We start from the raw sequence: 18,679 nt of genomic DNA on the forward strand, positions 1-18,679 counted from the left end.
ACCCCAACCCCATAATGCTCCATTTGCCTATTCAGTAGGATTCTTGTACAGGTTAAGGAGAATAAAGATTATCTTGAGAGCTTTTTTCTTCTTCTTTATCCCAATCTTCCCCTTTCTTTTTGCAAAAGCATGATGTTCTTTGATCCTCTTCCAGGGCTAAACTGTTATGACAATAGGAAGCAGATCTAGAGAGCCAGTGGGGTTGGAGTGTTGGACGAAGACCTGGTAGACCAGGATTCAAATCCCCACTCAGCCATGAAGCTCACGGGGTGACCTTGGGCCAGTCTCTCACTCCCAGCCTAACCTACCCTCCTTGCAGAGTTGTTGTGAAGATAAAATGGGGAGAAAGAGAAAACTTGTGCACACTTTGAGCTCCCTAGAGGAAAGGTGGGATTCAAAGGCAATAAATAAAAAAATAAATCTACCAGGGTTTTTGATCTGACAGCCTAGTAGAAACTGGGTCCACGCTCATAAACAAGCAGGGCAGGGATGGAAGGAGTCAAGCAAGGCTCCCCTTTCCTTACTTGCTTATGGGTTGCTGTCAATTAAAGCCCAAAACAGGCTGTTTTCATTTAAAGCCATTACAAATATGGACACATTACCAATGCTGTCTGTTAAGTTGTGGGTGAACATATCAGACGACACAGCGATTCTTCAAACAGCTCTTGTTTATTCACAGGCCAGACCAGAACTGAAGGGTTCAGCCAGCCTGCTTATATAGAGCTCCACTACAACGCAACTGTAACAACTTGCTGTAACTATCCAATCACTGAACATCACTTTCAATCCCTTATTTGCATATGTGGACCTGAGTGAAAACTATCTACAGTATCCCCCTGCTGGCCCAGGGTGAGAACTTCAGTACATAACACTGTCAATGGGCTCTGTCAGAGCCTTGAAAGGAGACAGTGCAGGAGAGAATGGACAGCCAGTGTGGAATGTAGCACATTGCTCCTAGTGGTTGCCCATCCTAGGCCGCTCCCAGTATTTCAGAAGTGTGGTGGGGAAAGGCAAGAAGAACATGAGGCCTCTGGTAAGTGGAGTAGGGATAAAGGTAAAGGTAAAGGGACCCCTGACCATTGGGTCCAGTCATGACCGACTCTGGGGTTGCGGCGCTCATCTCGCTTTATTGGCTGAGGGAGCCGGCATACAGCTTACGGGTCATGTGGCCAGCATGACTAAGCCACTTCTGGCAAACCAGAGCAGCACACGGAAACGTCGTTTACCTTCCTGCTGGAGCGGTACCTATTTATCTACTTGCACTTTCACGTGCTTTTGAACTGCTATGTTGGCAGGAGCAGGGACCGAGCAATGGGAGCTCACCCCGTTTCAGGGATTCGAACCGCCAACCTTCTGATCAGGAAGACCTAGGCTCTGTGGTTTAACCCACAGCGCCACCCGCATCCCTGAGGAGTAGGGATAAGCAACTCCTTAAACCAGAACCACTTCAAAAGAGCAACTGCGGTTCAGCACTGCCCACCTTAGGAGACCCACTTCTGCCATCTTACCTCTGATGAATAGACGTCATGAACAAACTGGAGCTTGGGCACACTGCCATTCTACGCACCTGGATAAGGTCTGCAATAGTCTGCAGATTAAGTCCTTGGGGATTTCGAGCAAAGCATGTGTGCTTTGCATCTATTGGCTCTGGTGTCTATGCTCCATTCTACCTGATCAAGTACAAAACAAAAGTAGTTGGTGTAGCTGCTACCCACAGAGTCAAAACTCTGGAGTAGGTACCTTCTGCATTAAAACAAAAAACCTGAGGCAAGAAACTGAGAAAATAATTGCTTATTTTGAAGAATTTATTTTGCTTTTGCTATACAAGAGATGAGCAAAGGCCTAAGGCATAGCACTGAACTCTAACATCCTGACCACTACTCTCCTGCATTTCTTAGATAAAAATAGGTACAAGTTTGAAACTCCGTTTTTGTAAAGATAGCTTCCCAAGACTCATTATTACACACGGCTGAAGGCTCTACCCTCCCTACTTTATTCATTTATTCTGCAAAAGCCTGTCCGCCACCAATTTAAAAGTGAAGATTATGTCCCAGCAGCTAGAGAGTATGAAATGGCATGTTGTGTACTGCATGGTGACATACAAGTTCATCTGGATGCATTTATATGCTCATGACCTAAAAACAAGATGGACACCACTTTTTCACTGCATAAATTTTTAAGTTCTAGGGACCTTGAGGAGAGAACTCAGCCCCGAATAATGACTACTCACACTAATCAGCCTAGCATCTCATGCTAACTCCCCCCCCCAACCCATTTATTTATATGTATTAGAAATACCTAACATGTGGAATATGATTTTCACAATGCAAATACAGGCGTAGAAGAATCTTGGTTTCGTTTCTTGAGTACGAAAAGTAATGCCTCGGATTTGCCCTAAAGGAACAAAATTAGATGTAGGTGTTTATCAGAAACAGCTACCACAAAATGGCAGTTTCTAGTAAGCATGGATGTTAGGAGTAGATGTAGCCAGCAAATAAATGATTTATCTAGATTTTGAGTTTCTAACTAGATACCACCATTTCCCAAGCCTTTATTTGCAGCCCTAAGGGTTCCAACACCTAAGCTTCTCTGGACACTGCGTTCTATGCAGAATATCTAGCTCATTTGTCTCTCCATCACCAATCCCCATAGTACAAAATTTACTCAGAGTAAATTTCAGAATGCTCAGTGGGGCTTTAAAAAAAGGTAAAGGAACCCCTGACCATTAGGTCCAGTCGCGGACGACTCTGGGGTTGCGGTGCTCATCTCCTTCCTGCTGGAGTGGTACCTATTTATCTACTTGCACTTTGTCGTGCTTTCAAACTGCTAGGTTGGCAGGACAGTGGAGCTTACTCCCTGATAAATATGTCTAAGATTGCAGCCCCCATCTATTATAATTTTAAGCGCTGCGGGTATCTGCACTTACCTGGGACCGTCATATGCTACTATATAGATTAATTATCAATAGTAGAAGCCTACTAATCCACCTTCTTTGTAACTCACGACTTGCAACTGGCAGTTTCTACCCACTACCTAGCAAACCTCCTGTCAATCACTGGTAGAAGCCTAATGTTGCTAGGATTTTGTTCCCCCACCCAACCTCCTTTACACAAATTATTCTACAGAACACTTCAATGCAAGATACCTAAAATAATAAAAATTAAGCTCTTCTTGTTAGGTGAATAAGAGAGTAAATTTTGCAGTACATTATTTTTGGATTTCCAAGCTTGGTTACTTGCTTGCTTGGAAAACACAACTCACAATCAGGTTCTCTGTTAAGAAGTAGCAGCATACAGTATATTCTTTTTAAATTCCTTCAGCTCAATTTGAAGCCCGGTAAGTAAATAACGTTAATTTAATTTTAATTCAGTTTAATTTATTTTAAAATATTTCTAGGCTGCCTTTCGGGACAATGCAAATCCAAGATGGCTCAGAACCATAAACATACGAAAATCACCAAAACCTCTCAAAGTAAAAGTCAATACAGTCAACCAACACTCCCCCACAGCAATAGTGACCATAGTTCAGCTAACAAAAAGAATAAGCCAGCTAGTCCAAAATCCTTGAAGCATGGCAGCCTATGGTAGATGCACTGGCAGGGAATGCCAAAGGTGTGGGGCAAAGAAATTCTGCTTCCTTGTAGCTACCAACCTCACAGATACACAAAAAGGGCCTCCATTTTAGGCCTCTATGTGCAAGAAACCGGATACATGTGCAAGTGATTCAACAAATAGCTTGAGCCCAAACTGTTTAAGGTGTTAAAGGCTGAAATTGTGCTCAGAAATCCACAGGAAACTATTGCAACTGGTACAAAGGTGTTACCAAAACCGACCACCTCACTCCCGTTATGTCTATCCTAATTGGCAGGGGCTCTCCAGGATTTCTGCCGGAAATACACTTTCTCCATCACCAGTTACATGATTCTTATAACTTGAGATTCAGGGACTGAAACTGGGACTTGGGTACAGTAGTAGATAGGTAGCCGTGTTGGTCTGCCATAGTCAAAATAAAAAAATTCCTTCCAGTAGCACCTTAAAGTCTTTAAGGTGCTACTGGAAGGAATTTTTTTATTGGGACTTGGGTATGTGCTCTATCACTTAACTATTCTATTGTGAGAAACTACAGTTTCACATTATGTTTGTCTTAAGAGAGGTATCTTCATTATTTAGCAAACGGTGGCTCTGGGGGACTGACCGCTTAACAAACTATTGTATCAGAGCTTTCCCCCTCTCTTTCATTCCATTCCATATTTCTCAAGACCCAAGTACTATTTCCTCCTGTGTTGGGGTCATATTCATGTCCAGAACAGATGGCTCTCTAGAATAGGGTTTTCCCGTCCACCTTTTATGGTCATCATCAATTCATGAAGTGGTAAATTTGCCTCAGCTCCAGATGGAGTTTGCTCAGCCGTTTTCCATTTTTGCAATATTTTAGATTCCATTCCTCCAATCTTGGTACAGTTTTGTTTTCTTTACAAATGCATACACAAGGAAGTCTGGTTTATGCTAACCACAAGTTTCTGGCTTTCACTGTTATTAAGATAAGGCAGCTGTTAAAAACTTACAAATGAAAAAAGGACGGTGTCTGTCTGCAAGGGAATTTTTCCCATCCCTTGCTTAGTACTTACACTCCAGAGGGGGACCTGAGGGGAAAATCACCATGGTAAACAGAATATGCTAAGAATCATAGGAACCAACACCTAGGGGCCAAGGTCTCTTTGCCCCTCAATAAAATATTTGAGGGGGCCAGCCCTCCCCTCCAGTTCATGGGCATAGCCATTCAAATGGTGTGTGTGCGCCCCATTTTGTGATCAATTATGTGGGGCAGGGCTTACCTGGGTTCCTCCAACATTTTATTCAAGTTGGCACCCTTGGTAAAGATGTCCCACCATATTTAAAAGGGCTATTATTTCAAACGTAGTTGTGTGTGGGCAAGGGGCTTTAAAGAGATACGTTTTGGACCTTGCTGCATCTCAGCATGAACTGTACGTTTTAAACCTCAGTAAGCTGTGCTGAAGAAAGCCTTTTGTTTCTGTGTGGTCTTTGCATGGTAAAAGCTCTCCATGTGTCAGCTAAGCTTCCAGTGCTCTGCTAATTCATGGAGACGGGAGTGTCTCTGGTTTTTGAGCACTGCACCTTGTCACATTTAACAAGGCTTAGCTTTCTCTTTACAGCAGCAATAGGGAAACCAAGGGCAACATTCCCTCATGAACTACACATTGGGGGGGGGGCATGCAAGTGAGGGGCAGGGGCAGTGGCAAAAATGGGTTTGGATAGGCAGACAAAACAAATGCAACTCTTTGCACAGGCTGCATTCCAGCCATGGGGTTTCTACAGCTACACATATATCCATTATCACATTCCAAATCAGTAAAAGTACTTGAGCAGGGTGCAGGGCAGAGCTGGTGAGAGTTGAGGCCTGTGGAGAGGGACCTAACAGAGAGGCAGTGCCCCCCCATACCTGTGGTTCCCTGCCCTGAGTCTATACACTTAAACTGTTCTGCTATGAAAATAGAAGGGTGGACTTTTCCAGCTGCCTCAATGCTTACATGAGTGACACAGTAAATCAAATCCAAGACAGGTATTAAGTATATGAGGAGGTGGTAGCAATGATGGAATTTGATGGATTGTTGCCTGGGGTATCCTTATGAAACAGTTTTGAGATATTAATATTACTCATATGCAACTTTGTTCACATCACTGCTTATTATAGGCCATTTCTGAATACTTCGCCTGAAATGTTCTCATCAGAACATCTAGAATTATGAACAATTAGAACAGTGGTAGGGGACCTACAGCAGCCTAATTCCCTGCAGACCCTGGGTGTGGAGAGTGCAGCTGAATAGGACACAGCCTGAGGAAGTGCCATCCACTTTGGGCCTGTCCACAAAAAGCAAGTCTAGGGTGATGTCTAGGGAGACTAGGGTGATGTCTGCTGTTTCTGGGAACTCTCCTTGCTGTGAGACTTTTGTGGGTGAGCTGAGAGCTTGTTTGGAGTTACTGGGTGAGAACCTAGAGGCTGAGAGGGAGGGTGTGCCAGAAGGAAAATGAATTGATACTGATTTATAGATATTAGTAACTTTGTTATTAATGCAACATTTTTATATGTAACTGCGTATTTTTGCAACATTTTATATGTAACTGCGTATTTTTGCAACATTTTGTTTATCTGTTGTTGCTTCAGTTTTCTGTACACTGCTTAGATTTTTAAAAATATATTAAGCAACATAGAAATTAAAAAACCAATCAATAATCAATTCTCTGAGATTCACTTCATCTTCTGCTGTGTGTGTCTCTCTGTGTTACAGATAACTATCCACATAAAAGATAAAATCAACAGTTTTGTGGATTTTAGCTGTGTTTATTCACAGCTTTGCAAATCTTTCTAAATAATTGCATAAAATAAAGCAGAAATTGACAATCAATAAACATATACAATCCCTAACTCATCACGATCTACTTCACATGGCCACTACAAACATTCACTACCTCAAACATTGTCTCTATCAACCACTCATACATTAACTACTCATACTAAACAATATTACAATCCAGATGCAAAGAACTACTACCAAGCATAGGCATATAAGGTACTCTTACTAATCTCTGAAAGACACCCACTGAACTATGTAATACTTCTTTCCTATATATCACTTGAAAGGTATAGGAGAGAAATGAGGCAGCCAATTTTACTGACTTGTGGCAAGAATAAAAACAGAATTGCAAAGGGTAAATGGGCAGTTAAATAGCAAGAGCAGTTTAATATACACCAAGTGACACATACTGGGCCCAAATAGATCCTAACTTCACATATACTCAACTGGCAGTGACTGGACAGATGGCAGGTCCTGTAGTCATAGTTGGTAGCTTGACAAAAATGCTGTGAAAATGGTGGATTTCATGCGAGCGACCATTAGGAAAGAGAATGAAAATAAAACTGCTTATGCCACAACGCCATCATACAAATCTATGGTGCAACCACACATGGAATACTGGGCACAGCTGTGATTGCTGCTCTCCAAGGAGCCGGAGCAACTCCCCTATGAGGAATGGTTATAACATCTGGGCCTTTTTTGTTTAGAACAGGTGGGGAACCTCTGTCCCCGTGTGCCAAATTTAGCCCATAAGGCCTTTCCCCCAAACCCCACATACCTGCCCCACCCTTGACATAATATGTGATGTCAGCTGTGGGAGAAATGGAGACACGGCAGGTTCCTGTAGCTGGAACTAATGAGAGAGGAGTTAAATCCTGCTTCGTTTGGATGCCAGAACAAATTCCCCACTAGGAACTCGCTGACATATGCTGTCAAAGTTGGCCCACAGGATGGGGACATAAAGATCTGGTCCACTGGACCAAAAAGTTCCCCCAGACCTGGGTTTTTTGGGTGGGATGGTGGTGGAGGTAAATTGAATATACAACTTTATGAAGAAATACTAGGACTTGGAAACATCCAGTGGAAGATTCAGGGCAGACAAAAGGAAATGATCTCTTCAAATGGTGCATACATGAACTATGGAACTCATTCCCAGAAGATATAGTGAAGGCCACCTTTAAAGGGAGATTGGACAAATTCATGAATAAGCCTATCAAATGGCCACTAGTTATGATGTCAGCCTACTACCTCCAGTACTGCAGATGGCATGCCTCTGAATACCAGTTGCTGGGGAGCGTGATAAAGAGAGCGCTGTTGCACTCAGGTCCCGTCTGTGGGCTTCCTATAGGCATCTGGTTGCATCTGGTTGCCACTGTGAAAAGAAGATGCTGGTCCAGGTGGGCCTTTGGTCTGATTCAGTAGGGTGCCTGTATTCTTATCAAGGAATGTAAGATAGGTGCACAAAGAGATACACAGAATCATGTTTATGGAGAGGAAATTGTCATGGCAACAGGAAAGGTCTCACAAGTATTTTAAAAATAGCAAATTAACAAGACCCATTTATGAAATCCGAAATCCATTCTTTTATGAATACACTTAAACACTTGCCTGCCCCCCTGCATGCAGAAAAACACAAAACTGGGTTGGATTGACAGTTTATCAAATCTCTGGCTGAGATCATTTTAAACTGTTAGTAAATTTTAGAAAACACATTGCATTAGACCTATTTTGTTTACAAAATATCTTCACACCATTATGTAAAATAGTTTGCAAAACTACAACTATTCTAACTTTTAGCCTAGTCTAGAATAGTGATTCACATTGATTAGTCCTGAAATTTTATGTGGGAATTTCCATTAAAACCCAAGTTTTTGTGTCTTTCAACAGTCCTATAAATCTGCAGTGGAATACACTTTTCTGCTTAGCAGCCCTTTTTATTACTGAAAACAGTTAACAAACCCAGTCCAGTTCTTGGAGAAGGTCCAAAAATCCTATCCTATCCATGCTTATGTTGCAATAAGACCTTCCGAATACATATTATTTTTGAGTCAACATACATAGGTTAGGCTAGAATGTTCTTATAATTCTTTATTTTTAAAATATACCTACATTCATGAGATAATTCAAACTGGAAGATTGGCTCATCCTAAAGTTAGCCAGTGGCTTTATAATCCTGCAGCTAAGAGTTCGTGACTCTTACAAATGCATGCTGACTTTTAGCATCCTCAAGAACTTGTCAAGATACTATTCCTAGTTCTAGTAATAATTGCAACATATCAAGGACTTGTAGTTGCAATCTGCCATACTTATGAAAATAGCCAGCAAATTTATATAAACAGATTTGCAAAACAGAACAGGCACCATGCGCATAATGTGGCTCTCATTGCAGAACATCCCTGGTACTAGAATCTAGTAACTGGATCCCTAGATTGCTATAGTAGTTTTATTTTTAACAGCTTGCCTGGTAGCCACAGGCAACCAGGAAGTCCATGAAGACAAGAAGGCGGCTAGCAAAAGGACAGAATTATCCATTCCTCCTTCACAAGTCTGCTCAGCTTCCAGGCTAGCTGTGTTTGAAGTGAACCCCATTTCTTAGTTTAGAGTATATGAGCACCACTGGGCCATGGCAGATGTGTGACCATTTTTCAAAACCAAACTTTAATAAAACAACCCTCCCTTTCCCTACTATTCATCCTCTTTCACCTTCACTTTAATCTTTGTAATGCATCTGGCTCAATTAAATTAAAGGATGAATTAGATTAACAGATACCCAGCAGTGTCTTTTCCCACGTGTGTTCATTCTCTAATCCACATCAATAGCACTCCATTCATTCAAATTCACAATTTAGTATTTTATTTCCAGATATTTAAAGTTGTTATAGTTACAATCTCTGCACAGTGTGCAGCAAAACAACTACAATACTCAGGTTATGCAAAAACATGGCATGGAACAGATCTTTTTAAAAGTCATTATACAAACTCAGCCTGGAAAGTAACAAGCAAGTAAATATCATAAGTTTTACAGCACCATAAAATAGGAACTTGGGCCTCTGAAACTCTCAGTTTGGTTCTTGCCTATCTACAGTAAAGGGTGCAATATTTGGACACTGAGGTCCAGCGCTGAGGGCCTTCTGGCAGTTCCCTCACTGCAAGAAGCAAAGTTACAGGGCCTTCTTGGTAGTGGTGCCCACCCTGTGGAATGCCCTCCCATCAGATGTCAAGGAAACAAACAACTATCTGACATTTAGAAGACATCTGAAGGCAGTCCTGTTTAGGGGAAGTTTTTAATGTTTGAAGTTTTATTCTGTTTTTAGTATTCTGTTGGGAGCCGCCCAGAGTGGCTGGGGAAACCCAGCCATATGGGCAGGGTATAAATAATGAAATTGTTGTTGTTGTTGTTGTAATTTTATTCTCATAACATTGCCCAAGGAAGATTAGCCTGAGTTATTATGATTCCCTCATGCCTACCTAGAAAGACTCATAGCTGAACAGGATATTCTTCACTGAAGACAACGAGAAAGCCCTTTTATACATGTAGGTCAATAAGTGCAGTTAAACCCTTATATACTTGATTAGAGTCAAATGGATGAAAGCTATTCCTGCTGAAGGAGATTGTAACACCACAGGGAAGGAGGGCTTATTACCTCATGACGATGGCCTAATTCAGTTCTATGTTTAAAAACTGAGGAGGGGTACACCAATTGCCACCACTAGCCAAATAGAACTTTTATGCTGCAAAATAATGTCTCTTAGTTACAATATTTATAAAAGGCATTGTTTGCAATGTGTCCATGGGTGAACATACTTCATGGAACAGGAGGGTGGGATAGGAGGCAAAAATGCAATGTATTGGCTCAGAAGCATACTAGGGAGCCAAATCTGCTTCCCACAATGACTGGCACAAAGCAGCTCGATTGGGCACAGCCAAGTCTTCTTCTCAGTTCCTAGCTGGGTACAAACTAAAACTCATTTCACATATGAATGGATGGGGTCCAGGGCTGGCAGTGGCTTACAGTGCAATCCCTACATGACTACTCAGAAGTAAAATCCTCTGAGTTCTGGGCTTTATTTCCAAGTACTGAAGGTAGGTGTAAGATTGCAACCTCAATCAGGCAAAAGATCTTCAATCCATGGTGGACAGTGAAAATGTCAGCTCAATGTGCAGTGATGATAAAATATGCCAATTATATAACTAGCACAATTCTACATAGTCTATAGCATAGTAAGAACATATATAGGGTATGTTGCGTGTCCTACATTTTCTCCTAGGTCAGTATTCTTTCCCCCGCCCCAAACGTAGAATGATGTGTTCAACATAATGGAAGAGATTTCAAATTTAGCCAGGGGACAAAAAATTTTTAAGAAGGGCTCTGTTTAAAACAGAAGTAATTAAACTAACTGAGGAGAAGGTCACACCACTGAGTCATTTAAATTCACACCACTATGCCATTAGAGGTAGAATAAAATAAAGCTCTCATCCCTGGAGTTGACATTTTTTATTGAAATAATTTTAATTAACGTTACATTCTGTCATAACTACACACTGCTGAGCATCTTTCATCACAAGACACTCAAGTCATATTATATGTACATACATAATTTTATGTAAATTCATGGGTGGCTGCTTTCACTTTCATAAAGACAAGAGCTTTGGCGTTAAAATCATTGCCAGAACAAATTAAGATGTGAGTGTGTATTTATCTCTTTATTTCACAAGATTTATTCACTGCTTGAGTGTAATAAAAACATCAACTATTTACAATGGTGTGTTTTTTTTAAAAAAAATATTAAAATCAACAGTAAGCTAAAAACCAGATTAAAAGACATGTCAACATTCCACTCTTTGCGAAGAATTGATCTAACTAATCCGTGTCATCCAAGAATACATGCAGCTGCCCTACCACAACCAAGTAAGCATATAAAAGATTACACCCTGGAGGTATATATTAAGACTGGGACACACCTCTTTAAAAGGGATCATAGGAGCCAACTCCCAGGGGCCAAGGTCCCTTCTGCCCCCACAATAAAATATTCTAGGGGGCCGGGGCCCTCAGAGTTGATGAGCATTGCCATTCAAATGGTGTGCATGGGCCGCATCATGTGATCGATTGTGCAGGGCGGGGCTTACCTCCCCCCCCCCCACTGCCACTATTTTATTCATGTTGGCACCCCTGAAAGGGATTATTAGTCAAGTGTTCAGACAGCCACTAGCCTTCCTAGTTCCAAAGAAATAGCAACTTAACATTATTAGCCCTGGGCAGCAAGTTCGTAAATCACCACCTCCCAACTGGGAGCTATGTACTTCTGCCCTTGGGGGTGAAGTGGGTTTATTCATTAGATTCTATTTTCACTTTTCATCTGAAATCCTCAAAGCAGCTCACAACATTAATAAAATGGAGCTGAATACATTAGAAGCCACACACTTCAAACAAACACCTGATGATTTCTTCATCTGCCTCCTCCCTCCCTCCTGCATTGTAGAAGATTTGCTCTTAGATTGGGGAGTCACATGTCCCTATTTTGTCCATTATACAACAAGCACAAGAAGAAAAGTCACTTCCTCTATCAGCCATTCTTTGCGAATGTGCAAACCCTCCCAACAGCTAAATTTCTCAGAAATGACTTGTCGCCTCAATTTTAATATCCAAAGTATGTGTGATCAGATTCTCATAGATTTCCTGTTTCAAGATGCAGAGAACACAGTGGATTGCATATTTTAAAAAACGCACCATACTTTAACAGATTACCATTTTGTAAAAGGTTGGCTTCAGTGGCTTAGCAGAGATACCACAAATGAAGAATTGAAACGAACATTCCATTCCTCGGGATAGTTCAGTTGGTGCAGCATGAGACTCTTAATGTCAGGGTTGCGAGTTCAAGTCCCACATTGGGCAAATGATTCCTGCATTGTAGTGGGTTGGACTAGATGACCCTTGAGATCCCTACCAACTTTACAGTTCTATGATTCTGTTCTAGCCAAACCTCTAGTACAGGTTTGATGCTAGGGTACACTGAAAAGAAAATTTGAGAATTCCTATATACTTTCTAAATTATTATTACTGGTATTTATTTATTTATTTGTTGTTGTTGTTGTTGTTGTTGTTGTTGTTGTTGTTGTTGTTGTCAACAGAGGACGAGATGGTTGGACAGTGTTCTCGAAGCTACCAACATGAGTTTGACCAAACTGTGGGAGGCAGTGGAAGACAGAAGTGCCTGGCATGTTCTGGTCCATGGGGTCACAAAGAGTCAGACAAGACTAAACAACAACATTATTATTATTATTGAATCACCTCTAACATGCATCTGGAGGTGATTTACAAATATATGATAAAAGCAGCTAAAATAGTACAAAAACATATTGCTAGTACACAAAGGTTGTTTTAAATGACTACAGCTTCCATAATTGGGTTCTTGTATTGGTACAAATGCACAAGAGAGGTAGCTAGATATGACAAGAGCTTTGGCTTCATTTCCCAGACGCTTTAAATATTCACATTGTGGCATTTCCATCATTACTTTTAAAAACAAGTGAAAGACATTGAGTAAAGTACAAGCTATTAATTCCTGTTTCAGCATATGGAGAATAAATGTGCTTTTACTCCAAGAGGCGGAAAATTTTGATGCAACTAAAGTGACATTCTGTTGCTTCCTTCCCTGTGACTGTGCTCAGAGGTGAAAAATGACAGGAAAGCAAACAAGTATTGCTGATTCAGTCTGTATGGTGCAGTGTGTGTGTGTGTGTTTTAAGGACACCTTTGTAAACATACAAAATTCATTTTGTAACAGAATTAAGAAAAAAGCCAGATCAAACAAAAGGTGAGTCATGTTGAAGAAGGTAAGGCTTTAAGGCAGTGTTTGAAATCAGCCAGGTGTCAGGTGCATTTTGCACCAGGCTATCAACCATTTGCGACCAAGTGAAGATGCCTCGGTGCCAGGATTGTGCCTGATATCTCCACCATCTGGAGGTGCATGCCTGGGGGTCACTGGATCTTGGCGGTTTTCACACTCTAATACCACATCCTGGAGAATTCTATCAGTTAGATTTTATCTGCACAATTGGAATGAATTTCAGGAACCTAAATGCTTTTTCTGTGCAGCCTGAGTAGAAGCAGTGAACAATGTTATAGTTACCCGTATTTTTTGCACCATAACACTCACTTTTTTCCTCCTAGAATGTAAGGGGAAATGTCTGTGCGTGTTATGGAGGAAATGCCTACGGGTGGCATGCCTATGGATTTTCCTCTTCTAAAAACTACGTGCGTGTTATGGTCGGGTGCGTGTTATAGAGCAAAAAATACGGTAATTGTTACAGCTTATCTTCGCTTACCCCAACCCACTCCCCTGCTCACAGTATATATATGGATTGTCCTTGGAACTAGCCAGATGTTTAATCGATAATCAGTCACAGTCAGTCCATCATTTAAAAAATAAGATTTCAGAGCTGTCTTACCCCCAAACGGCAACTAGACATTCCGTTTTGGCGACTGTAACCTTGCTTTCAGGAACCATTTTGTGCTTAGCTTATATATCTGAGTATCTAACACTACTTTAATGTGGCAATCTTAGGAGTGAGTTTTCAGTGAACACAATGGAGATAACTTCTAAACCACCATGCACAGGATGGGGCTGCATGCCCCCTCACAAGAATATAAACCTTTATATATCCCTGAAAATTAACCTTTAAAAAAAGCATACAGAAACAGATTTTAGACTATGATGGAAGAATGAAACTGTTTTGATCCTTCAAGTAGGACAAACAAATAAATAGAAGAAGAAGAGTTTGGATTTGATATCCCACTTTATCATTACAGGAAGGAGTCTCAAAGCGGCTAACATTCTCCTTTCCCTTCCTCCCCCAAAACAAACACTCTGTGAGGTGAGTGGGGCTGAGAGACTTAAGAGAAGTGTGACTCGCCCAAGGTCACCCAGCAGCTGCATGTGGAGGAGTGGAGATTACGAGTACACCGCTCTTAACCACTATACCACACTGGCTCTCTAGGGCTTATCTCCAGTTCTTGATAATGGAATTTGTCTCAAGCTTAGTCTACATCACAGGGTCATTGTGAGAATAAAGGGGGTGGTGTGGGATAAAAAAGATAATGGGTGCTAGTGCACAATGGATTAAAGAGAAACAAACTAAGACCCATATAGGGTCTTAGCCACTTGCATTGATAGGTGCATCCCAAGCTAAAGACCTAGTGGTAGAAATCCTTTAATACTGCTACTACCAGCAATTAATAAAATAATAATAATAATAATAATAATATGTACCCCACCCATCTGTCTGTGTTGCCCCAGCCACTCTGGATGACATCCAACAGAATATACAAAACACTACACAACATCGCACATTAAAAGCTTCCCGATACAGGGCTGCTAATATTATTGCTGATAGTGTGCTGTGGAGAACCAATTACTGCTACATGTATTGCTTCTGTAGAATACAAATTGGATAAGTGAGAGTTTCTTTTTTTCTCTCAGTTCACCATTCAGAGACCAGTAAAGTTAGCCAGGAGACCGTATTTGATATCTCAGTAGGTCCAGAGTCCTCCAAAATCCACCCACAGCTCAAGAGAACCCACAGAGCTATTCTGCAGCAACGTCCTCCGGCTACAAAGCAATTTACAAGGTGGCAACACACCACACACACTATATATATATATATATATATATATATATATATATATATATATATATATATATTGTAATTTTAACAACACCAACATCTGTTAACACCTTGTTTCGCTCAACACTGTACAACTGAATGACAGCTGGTCACCTCGCAATCAGAAGTGGCTCTGCCAGCTCTCTGTTTAGAACGGGTTATTTATCATTTATGCATTCAGTCATCTTTTTGACTATCACTATAATTTATTTCTCACTTATTTGGAGTCAGTCTAGATCAGCATTGACTACACTGACTGGAAGCAGCTCTCCAGGGTTTCAGACTAGGGTCTCCCCCAGCTCTACCTGGAGATGCTGGGGCTTGAACCTAGAATCTTCTACATGCCAAGCATGTGCTCTGCCGCTGAGCCACCATGCCCCTGCCCCACTACGCAGCATCCTTTTCAGTGTACTGTTTAATCCCCACCATATATTCTCCCCAAAGGTATATACAAGTGGGTTTACAAGTCAAGGCATCCCAGCTGAAAGAAAATACATACAGGTGAAACTCGGAAAATTAGAATATCGTGAAAAAGTTCATTTATTTCAGTAATTCAACTTAAAAGGTGAAACTAATATATGAGATAGACTCATGACATGCAAAGCGATATATGTCAAGCCTTTATTTGTAATAATTGTGATGATCATGGCGTAAATGAACTTTTCCACGATATTCTAATTTTCCGAGTTTCACCTGTATGCCTACAGGTGTTTGGGGGAAGAAAACAGTTCATCCTGTTGTCAGATGATCACTTTTGTTCCAACCACAGGTAGAAATGCAGTTTACTGCCTGGATAGAAATCCTCTTTCTGCAGCTCCATATCAGGAAAGCTAGTTTCCACTGAATATTTGCTCCTATGCAGCTATAAAAGCTTGTAGCCCCTAGCAATAGCCTCACCCATGAGACATTCTGAAGATTCTTTAGTTTAGCTCTTCCCTCAGCCCTCCTTTTTCTGTTCAGAGCTGATCAAAGAAGCTATACGGCTCCTTTTCCCACTCAAGAGGAATACCGGTATGTTTCACCCCTTGAAAAAAGTTCTACCTCTTCCTCCCTGCATACATAAAACCTTGCAGGCTATCATTGGAAGAGCGGCCCCTTCCTGCATGAGAATTCAGCGAACAAAACGAGCGGGGAAGCCGACAGTGAGCAGTCTGTCCTTGCAGGTAGGGGATATGCTAACCCAAAGTTGCTTCCGCCTCCCTTTATCTGTAAATGTCCCAACAAGATTGGCAGACATGGGGGGGGGGTTGCAGAATCAGCAATGTTATCCTTGCGGTTTCTGGATTACGTCCTGGAATGCAGACTGCAGCCCTGAGCTTCACACTCAAAACACCAATACTGTATTGATGATCATTACCATGGCTGCAGGCATAAGAACAAAACCGATCGGCGGCAGCTTCAGGCTAGACAAAAGAAAGCACTTCTTCACACGCGCTGGCATCATTAACTTGTGGAATTCAGCGCCACAGGTTGTAGCGACGGCCACCAGTTTCGATGCCTTGGACAGAATTTTAAGACCTATTCCTAATATGGAGGGCAAGCGCTATCCGTGGCTAGTAGTCAGGATGGCTATAGGAAAGCTTCCATGTCCAGAGACAATGTACCTCCGAGTGAGTGTGCGTGCGTGTAAAAGGTGGCAAAGAGCAACAAAATGAGACTGCACTCAGAGCCTGCTTGTGGGTTTCCAGAAGGCACCCGCTGGGTCACTTTGGGAAAACAGGATGCTAGACTTAGATGGATTTTGGGTTTGATCCAGCAGGGTTCATCTTAGGTTGAAGAGGGGGGAAAGAAGCCCACCCTGTCCCCCATCCCAAGCTGCGAAAAAGCAACGTTGTCCAAGGAACCAATGTGGGTTCATTTGCCCATATTAAGTACTTTTCTTCCCGCCAGCTTACTTGCATCTCCCTCTGCCCGCCGCTCGAACAACTTGTTTGCCATCTCACATCCGCGACCCACTTTCACATCTCCCAAGTAACCGAGAGCAGCAGGTTGCAGGGAATTAATTTGCCGCTGCTCGTCAATAAAAGTAGCCGCGAGGGCGCGAAGGCGGGTGCCTGCTCCCAGGCTCCGCTCTCCCGAGGCGCTGTGAGGCAAGCAGCCGCCCCGACGGCCTTCAAGGGCAGCCCCTTGGCACATGGCGCTCGCCCAGATGCCCGCCCGCCCGCCCGGAGAGGGATCTCCCCCGAGCCACAGGAACCCTCCCACGCCTGGGCGCGTCCCATTTCCCGCCCAGGGCGCCCCCCCCCTCCAGGCTGAGGCGCCACGAGCCGGGGCTGCTTACCTAGCCCTGGCACGAAGGTGTTGAGGAACAAGCAGATGACGGCCACCGGGAAGGGCATGTAAGGGATGGCGGCGCGAAGGGGTCCTTTCTTCTCCCGCACTTGCACCACCACGCCGCCGGAGGAGGCGGCGGCGGCGGCAGCCCCTCGAGCGGTGTCGCCGGCAGCTGCCCCGGCCGAGTCCCCTTCTTTGGGGCCGTGGTCCATGACGCCTGTTGAAGCGAGGGAGGGAGGGAGGGAGGCTGGCGGGCCGCGCCCCGCGAAGGGTCTCTGCCCGGGAGCAAGGAACCGGAGCTGCCTGAGGAAGCTCCCCTGCGCGAGTGAAGGGAGAGCGGAGCGGCGCGCCAGGCGAGGCGCCGCGCTCAACACGCGCCCAGGCTCCCGAGTGAGCGGCTTAAAGAGACAGCGCGAGCGCGCTCCCCGTCTCCCTCGCTCACGCACTTTGCGCTCCCGCTTCTCACACACGCCGCCTCGAGCACGCCGAGGGGTCTGGCCGGCGCCACCGCGCACGCGCTTGGCCTTCCCGGCGAAAAGCGCGCGGTGCCGGCCTCGCCCGCCCGTTCCCTCCCGCCAAGTCTTCAGGCGCCTCACCTCACAGAAACTCTCCAGCGCGCGCGCGCGCGCTCTCCCCCCCTTCCTTCAATCCAGCGCTCAAATGATAGAAAACATCTTGAGATACCCACCCGCTACCTTTTTAAAAAAGCCACAGGGGAGCCATGAGTTGTTTATAAAAAGTCAGGGGAGGGTTTATGGATTTCATAAAGGCAACTTTAATACATTTCCCGCCATAGCCACCTAAGCATTGCCGAAAGAGAGGGGCAATCCATCACCAGGAGGAGGACTCAGATATACACAAAATTTGTATAGGTATTTATAGCTAAATGCACATGTAGATAAAGTGACGAACTTTGCAGTAGTGCCATAGAGGAAACATAGAGCTTGCTGCATGGCAGTCTCCATGTGGCAGCAGGTATTTTAAGCAGCTTCTACTTCCTTGCATGGGTTTGTTGGAGCAAAGCAGCACAGTAGTAACAGGGCTGGCTCAACCATTGACCAGAGTAAGGTGACCGACTCCTGGACGGTTAAATCCAGTCAAAGGTGACAATGGGGTGTGACGCTCATCTTGCTTCATGCTGAGGGAGCTGGCGTTCCATGTCATGTGGCCAGCAGGACTAAACTGCTTCTGGCACAGCATGACAGAAGCAAGAGTGCATGGAAACGTCGTTTACCTTCCTGCCGCAGCTGTACCTATTTATCTACTCACACTGGTGTGCTTTCAAACTGCTAGGTTGGCAGAAGCTGGGACAGAGCAATGGGAGCTCACCCCACCATGCGGATTCAAACTGCCACCCGCCACTCACT

General features: G+C 43.4%; 1 protein-coding gene across 2 annotated transcripts in view; it reads right to left on the minus strand.

The window, feature by feature from the left end:
• Positions 1-17,851, minus strand: part of STUM (stum, mechanosensory transduction mediator homolog) — a 40,101-nt gene extending 22,250 nt beyond the window's left edge. The window contains exon 1 of one of the 2 annotated variants that reach the window (XM_083496177.1): positions 17,320-17,851. In XM_083496177.1, coding sequence (XP_083352303.1) covers positions 17,320-17,524 — 205 coding nt within the window. In that variant the 5' untranslated portion in view covers positions 17,525-17,851. The remainder of the gene's footprint in view (positions 1-17,319) is intronic. The other variant, XM_083496176.1, reaches the window with a different exon arrangement.
• Between the last annotated feature and the right edge of the window lie 828 nt (positions 17,852-18,679).

Source organism: Podarcis liolepis (genome assembly GCF_965112155.1).
Source record: "Podarcis liolepis genome assembly, chromosome: 3".
Classification (NCBI taxonomy): domain Eukaryota; kingdom Metazoa; phylum Chordata; class Lepidosauria; order Squamata; family Lacertidae; genus Podarcis; species Podarcis liolepis.